General features: G+C 39.1%; 1 protein-coding gene across 1 annotated transcript; it reads left to right on the forward strand.

Moving 5' to 3' along the window:
• Positions 1–1,870: 1,870 nt before the first annotated feature.
• Positions 1,871–11,430, forward strand: LOC106928898 (rac GTPase-activating protein 1-like). The gene is made up of 17 exons (XM_015005465.2): positions 1,871–2,049; positions 2,351–2,450; positions 3,093–3,295; positions 3,472–3,626; positions 4,017–4,086; positions 4,182–4,235; positions 4,408–4,485; positions 4,611–4,725; positions 4,853–4,989; positions 5,067–5,231; positions 6,245–6,340; positions 7,327–7,525; positions 7,608–7,713; positions 7,804–7,936; positions 8,292–8,400; positions 9,129–9,237; positions 10,279–11,430. Exons 2-17 carry the CDS (start codon positions 2,366–2,368, stop codon positions 10,352–10,354), a joined length of 1,890 nt encoding a protein of 629 aa, XP_014860951.1. The 5' UTR covers positions 1,871–2,049; positions 2,351–2,365; the 3' UTR covers positions 10,355–11,430.
• Positions 11,431–15,956: the final 4,526 nt, after the last annotated feature.

Raw genomic sequence — 15,956 nt, forward strand, 5'->3', positions numbered from 1 at the left:
ACTTTCTTTCAACATAACTCTCACATGAAAGCTATATTAGAGGTGCATGACCAGTAGTTGTGTCATCAGCAAACTCTCCCACTTGACATGTAGATCTCTGCAGCTTCTTCAAAGTTTGCAGATGAGTTATGCTTTTTCCATATTTTGATGTGGAAAAAGCATCTGGGAGATGCTCAGAACTTAAATGTGCTTCAAACTTCTTTCTGACCTGCCTGTTGTAGTCCTTGGTCTTTATGATTGTTTGTTCACTAATATTCTCTATCCCAAAGAGCTGCTGCATCAGATTACATCTACGTATTTGGACTGGTCTCTATATAAATGAGGTTACTTCTGAAGGCAATTGATCGCACAGGGTTTTCTTTGAGAGAATTAGCATAAAGGGTATTGAATGCATTTGCAAGGTACTGCATACTGACAGTTCCCTCTCGGATTTGAAGAGTCAGTCAGTGACTAGTGTAAAACAGAGTGTTAGGAGCTAAATGATCCTTGACTGCAGGAAATGTACCTGTAGACATGAATTATTGATAAAAACAGAAAGGCTGTATTGACTGACAGATCCTATTATCTCAAATCAACAATAATGGACCTGCACTGCTCAGTAGGGATGCATGCTGTACTTGAGGGAAAAACACAGTATGATGCTAAATCAGATGACTAGTGTACTGCAAAGAGAAAAATCAAACAGATGCATACAAAATAGCTGCAGTCTATTAACATAATGTTCAAATGGTTTACTGGATACATATATGTATATATGGACAATTAATACTCTGCATGTGGGTGAGAGTGTTATTCTTATTAAATGCTGCACATCAAGGTGGTTGCTTCACCCAGATATGCCAGCAGTGGCTGATGAATGAAGCTGCCCTGCACATCCCAAGAGCCAGGAAGAAGACAATGACACACAAACATTGGCTGCTTCACAGGCTTAAACGCATAATTTCTCCCTACGATTCACCTTACATTGAAACACGTAAACATGGTGGAGTAATCTAGGTCAAGAGTACCCTTTTACTTAGTAGTGTTATTATATTATACATCTGTCTTCGGATCTAATGTAAATCCTTCAGGGCTGTTTAAGAAGTTGCAGACAAAATGGAACATTATAATTTATTACAGATGCTTTTTTAATGTTTCTGTAAACTTTACCCCAGCTACAAAGCCAATTGATGATCCAGACTGTCAAATAAAGAAACTAGATTCAAAATAAAGTTTCTTGAAATTACATATTTTTTAAATTCTCTGTCACACTGAAATGTTTCAGCTCACCAAACAAATGCTTACACGAGACAAAAGATATTCTGAGTATCTTCTGTCATCAAATGGATTTCATACCTTAAAGGAAAAAAGCTAGTCAAACCAACCTGGACATATGTGATTAATCACATTTTTTCTAGTTTTTGAGCCACAACCAGGTCTCATTACTGCCTGATTTGAATAATCAAGAGACCACTTACGGTAAATGTAACGCGTCTAACATGAATAAATGAAAGACTTCAAATCGCCTACATAAATGGCCTGAAAATAAACCCTAGAAGAGAAGCAAAACAAAATCATTCAACTCTGTCAGTCTGGAAATGCTTACAAATCCACTTCTAAGGCTTTGGGATTCCAGTAAACCAAAATGAAAAACCCATTAAATGGAGAAAGCATGGAACAGTGGTAAACCTTTCCTGGTGTGAAAGACCCATCAAAATTACTCCAAATTAAAAATCTACTTACTACAGGTAGGTAAGATATTCATTATTATAATACCGTAGTTCTTTAAGAGAACCACATCTAAAATATCCTTATCTATTCACTTGACAGAAACTAATTGCCGTCCTCTATGCAGTTACAAGTCTGGCTGTGTGGGGGCGGCAGAGTTCCCTGACGCCAGCTTTTAGCTGACGAAGAAGAAAACCGGCGCTGATTTTGAACTGAAGGAATGTGGAAGCTCTGCCAGGCGTGGCAGTGTTGATGCTGTGCTAACACACGACCAGATCTCCGCTGAGGACACAAATATTATACACGTCCATCTAACTATCCCACGGACTGTATATTGGACAGGTAACTGATTTGTGGTTTTTGACGTGATTAATTAATGTCGAGATAAACTGTTAGCTGGGTGCTAACGCACACTAGCAAGTTTTTAAAACTTTTTAAAAAGTTTATGTCTGTCTTAAATATGTCTAATGTAGTTTTACGATGTATTTTGCGCTCTAACTGTATATAAACGGAATGTTTGAAATGGTACTTTCTAGCAATTGCTCGGGCTACTGGAAAACAATGTAGCTGAAAAACAAAGAGCATATCACGTACAACAACAGATACATTCCTAGCTCAGTAACTCATTTGTTTTTGCTAACAGTCTCAGTGATACAACATGGAGATGTCCGTTGTGAACCTGTTCAACCAGTTTCAGAGTCTCGGAGCTCACCTGGACGCTCTGAATGAGAACATTGAACCACGTAAGTTACCACCAGACCTCAGTCTGGTATTTGCCGACTCTAGTTTACTTAGCTTGCTTACTGCTACAACAGTAAATCTTGCTACACTGTCTGGAAATGTTTGAATCGGTTTCCAGGTCTGGATAAGTGCGGCAAAAAAGAAACAGTACGACAAATACTTTATCTTTTAGTTTCCTCTTATATAAACTTTGTATTTCTTTTCCATAATAACTTCTATTTTTTATTTGTGCTTTTCAAATGGCATTTGTGAATCCGATAATTCTGTTGCCATTCTATTGACGCATTCTAAAAAGCAAGATCATGCTACTCATGTCTTGAATTCATTACAATATTTGTGATTTTGCTGCATCAACCCTCAAACCTTTATTTTACGTCATTGCGGTGTTTCTACATTTTTTGTAAGCTTCAGCATCTCGGTCACTAAATTCAGTTTCAGTACAGAGAAAGTCCTTGAAAATGGCCAAGTGTGTAGGACTGGGTTGCAGAGCATAATTGAAGATAAAATAAAAATTTCATCCAATCAAACCTTTGCGATTTTGATGTATTACATAGTGCTGCTGTGATAATAAATTTAATATTTTGTTTGGCTAATTAAAATGCATGTTGTTGGTAAGTCTCTTGCACTTTTCTCCTGCCCTGCAGAGTTCCTCCAGATGGCAGTGAACTTTGAAGACTGTCGTAAGAAGTGGCTGTTGGCAGGTGAAGAGCTGGTTTCTTGCAAAGAAGTATTGGCCAAAGTGGAAACAGAGAGAGGGGCACTGGAGGTCAAACTAAAACACGCGCGAAACCAGGTGGACGTGGAGATCCGTCGACGACAGAAGGCAGAGGCCGTCTATGAGAAACTAGTTGGTGTCTAACTGATTTCTTACGTTTTCTGTTTGTAGAGTTCTGTATAGTTTATTGTATTTAAAAAAAACAACAGAAAAAGTAATTTATGGTGTCAATTTTAATAAAAAAACAAAAAAACAATTCATCTGCATTAACTTGTCCCTGTCATCCTGCTGCTTTGTGCCGATAAAAGGAGCGGCAGGTACAGCTGATCCGGGAGCTGCTGATCGCAGAGAATAATGGCAGCAGTGTTCACCTCAGTGAGGAGCAGCGGTCAGCCCTGGCCTTTCTCAGCACCCATTCGCAGGCAGCGCAAGACGCCAAAACCAACCTCAACTCCAGCCGAAGGTCAGCCTCACGCAACATGGTCTGAAAAGTTGCTGCATGTGTTGCAGCCAAATTCCTTAGATAATAAGGGATGGAGTTTGTGTGGTGCTCCAGGTAGTGCTATTATGCCAAGTGGGAAGTTCGATTAAAAAAAAAAAAAAAGAAATTCCAAATAGCAAAAGTATTCACACCTTTTGAACTTTTTGACATTTTGTCAAATTATACCACAAACTGTTTCTGTTTTAGTTTTTTCCAAACCTTTCAAAAATATAATTTTATATTTTGTTCTGCATCATGACATGTAAATCAACTGTAATGTGTGAAAATTGTCTTCTAACACTGAATGTGGCCTTTCTCTAAGTAGCCATTAGCACACATGGTTTGTTCACTGATGCTGATTTTATATTACAGACTAAGTAGAGTTGAGGAATCAATATCCTTGCTGTCAGATATCAGCTATGACCAAACGGATGACTCTCTGGTAAGCTTTCTGTGTCAAACAGTTACAGCAGCTGTGACTTAAAGACCTCTTTAATAAAGTGGCTCAATATTTCTACACTGCCTTCTCTCCTTTAGGACTGGGATTCTTCTGTGATGAAGAATGTGAGACTCCGCAAACGGCCGAAACGAGTGAGTCACGTCATTACTCATCCTTTTCAACTGTGTTTTCTCCCACTGATGACCTAATAGTTCAGCCGTTTTTTTTTTTTTTTTTTTTTTTTTGAGATCTAATTATCGATTCAGTTCACTGACTCTGATTTCTCATTTTCCTGGTTTGCACAATTTACTTTTGAAACTTCAGCGTTCCTCTAGAAAACTCACAGATGCTCCTCCACAAGCAGTGAAGAAGCCTCGCTCCACAGGCCGTACATCAGAAAGAGTAATGCTGCCCCCCAGAGCCCGCTGGGCTCCATGAGATTTTAAACACAACCTGTTTTAGTTCTTTAAAAGTTCAGCTTGCTCTTGACAAAAATTACATAAAATGTCTCCTTTATTACGCTTCAGAATAATGAGTCTATCGTGGCCAAAACGACAATCACTCTGCCTGCGAGCGGCGGCATCGAGGCGGTCTCCACCATCGAGACGGTGCCTTACTGGACCCGCAGCAGGAGGAGGAGTGGTGAGGACTGTTCTCTTTGTTTCACTTCTTCCTCACAAAGCAATTTATTATCAATGAAAGCGAAATGTGTGGTTAAATTTAATTTGGCTGATCTTTGCCATTTGACCAACAAAATGATTATCTCCAGCATTGGCTGACACAACCACCACTGACCACTATGAGACTGCCAGTGAAGCCCCCAGCAAGCCGGTCTCTGAAACCCCAGTTCAGTTCCAGACTCCTCAAATTAAAGGAGGGAAGAAGCACCACTTCATCCCCAAAACGGTTGGACTAAGTTCTTCTCCTTATTTGTTTTTCATTCTAAAACCAAATTTTTAATGAACTACATATCTATCTATCAGGTGATCAAGTCTGAGTTCTGTGCACCTTGTGGAAGAAGAACAAAGTTCGGCAAGATTTATCTTCGCTGCCAGGAGTGCAGGATTGTGACCCATCCGGAGTGCCGGGATAACTGCCCCCTGCCGTGTAATCCCTCGGCTCTTGAAACGCCCATCAGGGGAACAGAGGTATGTTTCTGATCGCTTCATTTATGGTTCCTTTACATGGCAGATGCTAAAGCTTCTCAGTCAGGTTGAGGCCTATATTCTGGTAAAGCAGAGAGACAGACTGGATTCCTGTGCTACTCCCTTCTGTTTATGTGTTTTTGTTTTTTTTTTTACAATATGTGATTGTGCTAGGGCTGCACACTAATGATTATTTTAGTTATTGATTATTCTATAATTCTGACAACAAATCAATTAATCAGATGAAAAAAAAGCCATATTCTGCAGATTTTTTATTTAAAATGCAATAACAGAATTCCTTTGGTGAATTTGAACTAGACGAAGCTTTAACTGTGCCACTTGAGTTTTGAGTGAAAAATATTTGTAGATAAAAGTGTTTTTAATGTTAATTACAAAATGTATAAATATTTTGCACTGTTTTGGCTTAAAAAAATAGCTGAATATGTTCTTTTTTTAAAGCAAATGGCTATTTTTGAGTATATAGGTAATTATTTATTGATTGCTAAATTATTTCAATAACAGATTCATCACAATTAATCCAGTTAATTGTTTGAGCCGTAGTTCAGGCAGAAGATTGTAAAATGTTTTCCCAACTTTACTCCACACAACACTCATGATGTTTATTACAATGGAGACATTTACCTTTCGCTTTGAGATTTCTGAAAGACATTTCTAAATCCACTGTGAGAACAAAGGAACAAAATGGAGCAACTTTGTTTTTATGTGTTTGGTCTTCCTGGTATCTGCTGAGGTCGACTCCGTTTACTTCAAAATGTCCCCCCTGTGGGCATAAATGACCATCCTGACCAGGCAGGCGACTCCTCTCATAAACGAGAACAAAACAACAAAAACTGCAAAAAATAATAACACAGGTGTTTAGATTATTAGTTTATACCTCACTCTTGAGGCTAGTTTTATGAAGTTTATTTGATGCTGTATATAAAAACACTCATTTGATAAATGGACTCCAACAAGGATTTTCAGGTCATGTACTCATTGAGCTCCTGTCTGTGCAGACTACACTGGCTGACTTTGCTCCCACCAGCTCCCCAAGGATCCCGGCCTTGGTCATCTACTGCATCAAAGAGATTGAACGCAGAGGCCTTCATGAGGTCAGACAATAGAAGAAACAAACAGTTTCATGAACCTGTGCATGTGGACCATTCCCAGCATTTTGATTTTTTTCACCTTTTGTTATGTTACGAAATGAATTAATCTATTTTTTTAAAATTGAATTAAAACGAGACAGGATTTATCTTTTGCTCAACATATTTTGGAGCACATTTGCAGCAAAGACTACCTCAAATCTTCTCAGGTATTGCAAGCGAGGCACACCTTGCTTTTATTATCACTATTTTGTACCGTTATCTTCTGCAAATTCTCTCAGCTGCAGTCAGATGGTTATTTTTAAGTCTTTCCAGAGATGTTTAAGAGTATGGAGGTAATTTGTTGATTTAATTAGAGTTCCAGAGCAGGCTTTCTTTATATTTGGCTGCTGTATTTGGGGATGTCTTTCTAGAAAAGCATCCCTGCAACACAATGAGCCACCATGCTTTACAGTAAAGATGGTGTTACCTTGACGATAAGCAGTTTTTTTTTCGTCCAGTCATGATCCTCGGGTTCGAAGTTGTATTTTATGTTCATAAGACCAGAGAATTTATATTCTGAACAACATACAATCTTGTGCTTGAGTTTTCAGCCCATACACTTTTTTTTTCCCACATTACCCACACAAAAAGTAAGGATTTTGGAAAAATGTGTGCCATTTTTGTGTAATCCAGACAATATGAAAACATCTGAACATGATCAGTGGAACCAGGACACACCTGGAAGAACGTCAGCAAAGGCTGGAAATGCGTCAGTTTATCATTAAGGGGTTTGCATATACAATTTTTGAGGAGAAAAATCATTTTCAACCATCTTGTAATAAGGTTGTAACATAACAAAGAAAAACTTTTGCACTAAATGGCTTCTGCATCCACTGTGATTTTCTCCCCTGTAGTGATACTTTAGATGACTCCTCTCCTGAGTGTTGCTATGGTATCACAGGTTGAGCACGATGCCGGCTGAGGTACAGTTAGTCTTTCCGTTCCTGCAGGTTGGCCTTTACAGAGTCTCTGGCCATGAGCGCCAGGTGAAGGAGCTAAAAGAGAAGCTGGTCCGAGGCAAGACTTTGCCTTCTCTTAATAAAGTCGAGGACATCAATGTCATCACCGGTGTCCTCAAAGACTTCCTAAGAAATCTGCCCGAGCCACTTCTCACCTTCCGCCTCAACAAAGTCTTCATGGAAGCAGCCGGTGAGTCTCTGAGACTTTCAGCAGCAACTGGCTGTTTTGTTTGTTATCCATCAGTTTATTGGAACTGTATGTTTCTGTGTAGAGATACAAGATGACGACAACAGCCTCGCCCTGTTGTATCAGGCCATCAGTGAGCTTCCCCCACCTAACCGGGACACACTGGCCTGCCTGATGATTCACCTGCACAAGTAATTTTCAGCAGCTTATCGTGCACAGCTTCATTCTGTCAGGATTGTACAAACTTTAATTTTACTTAAAACTCTGTATTTGCTCTCTAGGGTGTCTCAGAGTATGGACACTAAGATGGATGTAAGCAACCTGGCCAGGGTCTTTGGTCCCACGCTGGTAGGTCATGCCGTTCCTGACCCAGACCCCATGACCATCCTGCATGATACCAGCAGACAACCGAGGGTAAAGTTGTCTACACTTTGTGTTCTTGCCATTGATATGAATTTAAGTTGAGTTTATTTCTCTTTTATTCTTTTCCTTTGGTATTTTCTTTTTGTTTTGTTTTTTGTAGCATTGTGTATGTTTTCTTTTTTGACTTGTGTATGGGAAGGTTAAAAATGGCCTAAATAAATAAAAGATGAGCGAGCTAAAGTGAGTCAGGAACAACAATACTCTCAACCTTACTTTTTTTAGTTTAGAAGTGTTTAATGTTGACAGCTGAGGTAATTCATATTTTTTTACTTTTGGTTTGATTGATGAGTTGTGGCTCTCTGAAGGTTTTGTGACGGAGAAAGCAGCTCATTTTCTGTTTCCGTAGATCGTGGAGCGCCTGCTGAGTATTCCTGGGAGCTACTGGAGCCGGTTTGCCCATCCCGATAACGTAGACATGGAGACGCCTCGGAACACCGACACTCCAAGCCACAAAGGTGGATCACTGCACACTGATGAGATAAAATAAAAATAAATAGTAAATCTCTTGAGTTTTGAGATACTTTAGCTAAGTAGATTTTGACAACTTTGGGTGAATGGAAAAGTTTTCCCCTGTTGTATTCTTCTTGACTTTCTGGTGCCTTTCCATTGTGCGCTTCAGGGCTCCTGTCTGCTTTACTGTCAACCTGTTAACTGCATATCACATAACGGTTTCAGGGGGTTTTCGTCGGTGTTTCCATGGGATTTTATTTATTTATTTTTTTACAGTTTAATACAGTTTTGTGCTTAAATCAAACGTGAAGCCTGTGAAAGTTTCTCTGGAGTTATTTAACTTATAAGAGGAAAAACGTAAGAAACTAAAGCGTTCAGAAAATGGAACACATATTAAATTGAGCATGTCAACTCACACCAGGCCAAACACTAATGGAGAGAAAAAGATATTTCTCTTTAAGAAGTCGCATTAAAAATACTTTTGTTTCTGTTTTGAGAGCCAAAGCCAAAAAAAAGCCCAACCTCTAAGTTTCCTTCTAGTTTTTGGGACAACTCAAGGAAGCTTTTCATGTTCTTGTTTCAGTTCCTCCCAGCACCATCGATATGCAAACCAACCCACAAAACCTCAATCAATCCCCAAGGCTCTAACACCGGTTTCAGATTTCTCTGTACCAAGCAAAGAGGGGGTATTTATGTTAATGACACCAGTTCTTCCTGTTTGTTGAATTTCCAGTGAGCATACTGGGACCAGTGACGACCCCAGAACACCAGATGCTTCCCAAAACGCCGTCCTCCAGCTCACTGTCGCAGCGGGTCATGCAGACCCTCACCAGCACCACCATGTAAGCACTTGTACACTTTTACACTGTAGTGCATTTTTTTTCCTATAGATGAAACATACCTGCAGTGCCTTATGGAAATGTTCACACTCTAACTTTTTTCACATTTCAGTTACAAATGTCTGTTCATATTTAGTACGTTGTTGTAAAGTCAAACGATTTGTGGTTTTCAATAGTTTTTTTTTTTTAAGTAAAAATCTGGAAAGTGTGGGGTACATTTGTATTTAGCAGCCCAGAGTTAATAATGAAAGTACATTTCAGTCCTCTGGTGAATTACCAGATTTAGCCATCTAGAAACTAAACATTTTACCCATTCCTCTTTGCAAAGTAGCCAAAGCTCTGTCAGACTGGCTGAAGAGTGTCTGCGAACATTTTCCTTTTTTTTTTTTTTTTTTTTGTCTTGCCACATCTCATCAAATGGATTTAGGTTTGGACTGGGACATTTTAAAATACACAAATATGCTTTCATGTAAATCTTTCCATTTTAGTCTGGTCGTTTGCTCTCTTGAACTGATTTTTATTCATCTTCCATCCCTTCTGGCCTGATATTGGTTAATATCTACCATGCAGGATGTGCGGTCAGGGTGAGATGTTTTTCATCATGTCCCACATGTTGTTTTGCATCCAGATGAAAAAGTTCAGCTGACTCACTAGATTGTATTGAGTAAATAAGCTGAATACATATACATGATTGTTTTTCTTCTCTACAATGATGTGTACTATTTTGCGTTGGTCTATCACAAACAGTACATTACAGTTTGTGGGTTTGTAAGCTGGAAAAAATGTGGAAAGGTTCAAGACTTGACTGTTTTTTTCTAATCTAATCAGAATATTTAAATTGACTAGTCTATGTAATATTATTATTGCATAGTTTCAGAATTTTCCTGCAGCTTCACTATGTGTATTAAAGCAAGAACAGCTGACATTTATCCACAGTATTTATTTATTTTTTCCATGTTTTTTAGTGTATAACTACATTATTTTTAATGCTAAACTGCAAATATTGTTTGTCCATTTTATAACTCTTTGATTTCAAACTCTTAGATTTGGGAGCAAGAGCAAAGCCACGTCAGCCTCCAACCGTCAGGGAAGCTTCTTCGCTTCTCCACAGCTGAAGTAAAGGCAGGAAAGCCTGAACATTTTGAATGTTACTGACTACAAAAACAAGCTACATTTTTGTCTAATCATGCAGGAAAATGACTGTGCAATCAAATGTGACAATTTTTTGAGTGTTTTTTTTTTATTATTATTTTTAAAGAATTTTCCATGTTTTTTTTTCCTTTCAAAAATATAATTTGACTTGCTATCTTTGATCACTAATACTTTGTTGCTTTGATTTCTTCTTTGTAATTATAGAAACATTGAAGCCTTTCGTAACCAAGCAACCATTTTGAACAAATTATGCTTTTTGTGAGATGTTGTGATTGTAACCACATGTCAAGCCAGCACACGCCAAGTACTCAACTAAAACAATGAATGGGGAACTATTTTGTTAGTGGCCAGTGTATTTTTTTCTCTTTTATGCAAGACTTTTTTTCTTTGTTGATGTGTTTTGCTATATAAACAAATAATCACTTTTATTTCTAATCACTTTACTAATGCAATAATACTCTAATAATGACAAGGCGTTTTCTTCATAGTAACTTCGACCACTAGAGGGTGCTGTTGCACCATTAAATACATGCAATCCTTCAGCAGTGAATAGGATTTACTGTATGTATTCTGCACATAATCATTCAGACATATTTGCACGCATATTTTTCTGAAAACCAAAGCCTCACACTCATGTGAGCTTAACTTGTAACCTCCATCTGCTCTATTTGACATCAAATTTATTTGCATATATTTTTAACTAACGTGTTACACTATACATATGACCCCCCGCCCCCAAAAATGCATAACATAACATTCTCCCATGCTGCTTTTATTGTCTCCTTAAAGTGTTGTAGGGATGTTTAGGATACGTGATGCATAAAAATAACTCAAAAAAGCTAAATCAACTTAAAATAGATGTGAGGTCCTGATTGTATGGTCATGTTTGGCAAATATTGTATTCCATTTTTTTTATGCATTTATTATTTTTTTTGTGGCATTGTTTACCTGAATAACTTTTACCAAAGATTTCACAACTGAATGGTTAACATTCATTTGTCTCTGCATCCATTGCCAAGCTAAAAATAAAACATTGTAATCCTGCTGCTTTGTCTTTATGCATGAAGTAGGTCTGTTGGGGGGGAGGAAGCCTTCAGATTTAAGGCTGTCTCGGTATACACAATAGGAGATGCTAGTTTTTATTTAATATAATTCAACCCGAACTAAAGGCTTTTGCACCTTTTGATGCGGATAATTATTACCACATTAAAGTGTGTTATTAATGTTCCACGAAGCTCGGGTGTAATTCTTCATTTCTCTTCTTTTAATTGAATGCAAGGCCGTTGGTATTTCAGATCGTCAGTGAAAGGGCAAAAGCACAGTGCCAGCTATTCCAAAGCTGACGCGTCCCTGAATGATAATGCCTTTCAGCTCATTGTTCCAATAGTCATTAGAGCTATTTCCATAATCTATTGGGCTGAATGGGCAGGCGATGAGGTCCAACATTATTATGAATTAAAGCAAGGATCATTTATACATCTTATAGTTATTCCATTAGCACTTATTGTGGAGAGTGCTAAGCCAGGCAGAACCCACTGACATACATTTATGTGGCCTCATTTAATACATCGCCTTAGCAACCCATTTGGTCCTCTGAGATTCAGGTCCAGCTGTTTGGGGGGGGGGGAGCGTGCAAGCATGTGTGCGCGTGGGGAAGTGGAGATGGTGAAAATATGGTGCTCAGTTTCATCCAAGTACGTCTGTTCTCGCTTTCTTTCTTCCTGCTTAAAACATCCATTCAGCCAGAAATAACTGCAGAGAAGAGCCTGCAGGAAAAAAAAAAAAGAAACTGAATTTCAAATCAACATTAATAGTTGATTAGCCTGAAATAAGGTCTCCTGTGTGTCGATCTGTCCTCTCACTGGGGGATTTTTGTGTTTATTTATGCTGTGTGGTGCAGCATACGCTGGCATGCTGCAGACATCAAACAGCTGGCTGTGTACAGTGCGTCTCTGTAGCTCCATACTCCAGCATGCCCCAGCGTGCGGTGATCGAGCTCCGTTCTGCTGTGGGACCGGCGAGGGCCAAATGAGTAACTAGTCCAATTAAGAGCTCTTAAATAAATTACAATGTAAGCTGGTAAACGCGTAACAACAAGAGCCTCGCTTAATTCCTCTATTTATACAGCGAACTGCGGGCGGATGTGCCAGAGAGGAGATCGGAACGAGCACCTTCGTCTGGATCATGAGTGCAATCAATAATTACCCGAGTCATAAAGTTAATTATTGCGGCTATCGACTGTATATGTGTCAGACTGTTGCTGTGTGGGGCACGTAGCAGGCGTCTGCTTGGGTTCAGGGTAAATATTGGCAGCGTCGCAGAGATATCGGCTCAATAAGTGCAATTTGAAGGCCTCCCATCTGATCATTTAATTAATAAACTAAATTCTGACCAGAATAATTTTTTTTTCCATGGAAATAAATACATGAAAACACATTGTCACCTGCGAGAGGTTTCAAGCGAATCAGAATCAATAGATGCAGCACAATTCGCTTGAAATGAGCAGCAGAAAAATGGCTACCGGGTACGGTTTGGATAAATAAACTTTATGGATTAAGAGGAACAGCACCAATAATGCATATTTTTATGTTTACTGTTCAGTTTCTATCAGACTTTTGAATAATGTCAACTTTGTATTAAAAGTGTCATAATTTACCGAATGACGCTTTATGACAACAGTCATAACTATTCATGAAGGCTTATTCATGTTCATGACAGGTGTCATGTCAGTCTTATTCAACCCCCTTCAAATAAAGTGTTACCGACTTTATGCCTAACTTTCCCGCCTTCCCTCCGTTTTTCTCCTACTTCAGTCACCATCCCTCTTCCTGAGTGGGAGAGTTAAAAAGTTTGGTGAAAAAAAGGAAAGAAAGAAAAAAGATTTTAAGGCCGTTAGTCGAGCTAAAAGGGAGCTGGACAGCTCTTTAGAGACCGCAGAGTGTTTTCTGACAGAACCGAAATGGCCAGGGGGTTGAATCCACCTGCCGCTGTTAAGTGTGGTAGCCAGTCGGTCTGAGTGACCGGGCGTTGAAGTCACGGCTTGTCAGCAGGTAAGGGTTAGCCAGGTTCATTTTTTTTTTTTTTACAAAAGATTAAATCTAACAATGTCTGATTGGGAGATAAATGGCTTAGTTGGTGATTTAACTGATGGAGGAAGGATGAAAAGGTCATTGGATCTATTTGCAGCTTCCTGAGGGAACTGTTTTGTGACAGAGGGTATGCAGTGAATTGGCTTCTGACAAATATGTAAGATACAAATAAATCCACAAATTGGGTCTTTATTGCACCACCTCGCTCTTACCTCTGAGTGTAAACATTGCAAATCTTTTGACTTAACGTTGTTCTGAGTCTTTCTGTGTTTACAAGTTTCATTCACCATTTAAGAGCACTGTTTAAGTTTATTCAGTAAAAATCATAATATTTCAGATTGAGAGTCTTGGAAAAAGGTTCACATCAATCATGACTCCACTGATTCAAAAAAAAGTCATGCACTAAACTTACACTGAGGTTCTATGAACAACATAATATGGACTTGATAAATCAAATGACAACTCCCACTTGGTTCACTTAAAAATAATTTACCTTACCTATTTTAGATCTTGTATGTGTTTGGCAGGTTGTTTTCTTTGAACACATCTGAGAACAGATGATCCGTCTTGTTTGCTTTTGACACTTTCACTCAACTCGGGCCAACGTCTGGATTAAACCAAGCTGCACTTACTGCTAAAACTCTGGTAAAAGACAGAAAACCTGCCCTGATCTATGCACACGCCTCAAACCTGTGAGCATTTCTAAACTGTAGATAATTGTATGCCTTGTTAGCTTCCAGCGTTCCAGCTCTCTTTCCTCAGATTCATCCCTCGTTCCACTCTTTCTCCACCTCCTCCCCGCTTCCCTCCGCTCCTCCTTTGAATCGAACCACCGTCTTAGCTGGCTGCCGTGGATAGTCGATACCTTGTTACCACAGAGAAATCAATTATCTCGACCAAGCAGCAGGGGAAAGAGGCAATAATGAAAGAATGCTCCTCCTTCCCAGACGATGGCCGCGGTCATTAAATATGAATTCATCATTGGCCGAGGAGATTTATGGAGCGAGATGTGGGCCCAGAGTTCATACTGTCTTTACACCAAAAGTTTTGGTTACACTTGTAAAATAAATGGTTTTCAGACTAATTACAATGCCTTGCCGCAGTATTTACACCACTTGACTTTTATGCATTTGAATCATAAGGAAGACTATGCACAGCGGTGTGCTTTACCACTATGATACCCCTAAATAAAATCTAGTGCAAGCAATGGCCTTCAAAGTAGAAAGCAACGTCCGTTGCAGCGTAATTGATTCGCAGTGTAAATGCAGCTATTTAGTGGAGAACAAGCAGCATCGTGAAAATCAAAGAAGTCCAAGATGACTTGTGGAGACGTTAGGAGCCAAGTTAGTCTATAAGGCCTTATCAACACGCCTGAACTGACCAGCAAGAAGCTGAAAACACTGATTAAAAAGCAGCCAGGAGGTCTGTGGCATCTCTGGAGGAGAGACTTACTCAAGTGAGATAAAACTTTAAGCATTTTTTTTTTTTTGTTTAATGAGGGTAAAATTATTACCAACATCATTTTCTTCCAATAGAAAATGTTGAGTACAACACAATGTTTTTGTCCTTTTATAACCAAACTTTTATAAAAAGTAGAACCACGTCTGTGTAGAAACTTTTACTGAAAAGCTGACACTGCTGCGTTGTCACTTTTAATTTAACTTAATTCATTAGGCTTAATATTAAGGTTTGTGAAAGAAAGTGACGGAAATCGTTCTCTTATGACAGAGTAAATTTGTTCAGTGAAGTCCAAAAGATTTTGAAAATGAGGTTAATTTTCCTTTGGTACAGAAAATGTGTAATTTCTTTTAGGTCTTAGATCTATAATGAATAACATCCATTTTCGACAAAACAACAACACAGTCAGATGACTTTTACAACTTTTGTTTGACATTTTCTTGCCCCTTGAGTACTTTTGACTTGTCAGTTTTGGCCCACCTGACAACACGTTTGAACACCCCTGGTTTTAGATCAACACATGGCCTACTTAAAGTTCACACCTAAACCCAGTTAAGAGAACCGATTAAAAATTGAGCAACTCTGCAAGAAAGAACGAGGGCGAAATCTCGGTCACTAAAAACGTGTAAAGCCCAAACAACCTGCAGCAGGGCTTCTACCAAATACGACTCAAGCAGGCTGAATACACCAGCATGCCAGACTTTTCAGATTATTAGGAAATCATTCATTATTGTCCCCGAGCTTCACAACTACGGAAAATGGATGAATGGATGGGCTAAGCGTAAGCTGCATGAGCTTCCACCACAGACTCGATTCAAACGGTGATCTCAGCCTGAGTGGCATTTAGGTGACAGCAGAGTTGGTTACAGACGGGCGACTTGCATGAGGGCGCGACTGCCTGCATCGCTCTGTAATGAGCAGCCCTGACGGTTGCAGCTCGAACTACGTCGGGAGGCCGGGGGCTAAAACTACAAGACGTCACCACAGATGGAGAAAAAGAAACGGCGCAAAAGAGGAATGGAG

The sequence above is a fragment of the Poecilia mexicana genome, unplaced genomic scaffold, assembly GCF_051168715.1.
Source record: "Poecilia mexicana isolate PSO_F unplaced genomic scaffold, ASM5116871v1 scaffold_5, whole genome shotgun sequence".
Taxonomy (NCBI): domain Eukaryota; kingdom Metazoa; phylum Chordata; class Actinopteri; order Cyprinodontiformes; family Poeciliidae; genus Poecilia; species Poecilia mexicana.

Bases quoted from the DNA above. Each gene is read 5' to 3' on its own strand.
- LOC106928898 (XM_015005465.2), top strand. From the start codon at position 2,366: ATGGAGATGTCCGTTGTGAACCTGTTCAACCAGTTTCAGAGTCTCGGA. The intron at 3,627-4,016 runs GTCAGCCTCACG...TTTATATTACAG, and splicing joins AACCTCAACTCCAGCCGAAG to ACTAAGTAGAGTTGAGGAAT. The intron at 9,238-10,278 runs GTAAGCACTTGT...TCAAACTCTTAG, and splicing joins ACCCTCACCAGCACCACCAT to ATTTGGGAGCAAGAGCAAAG.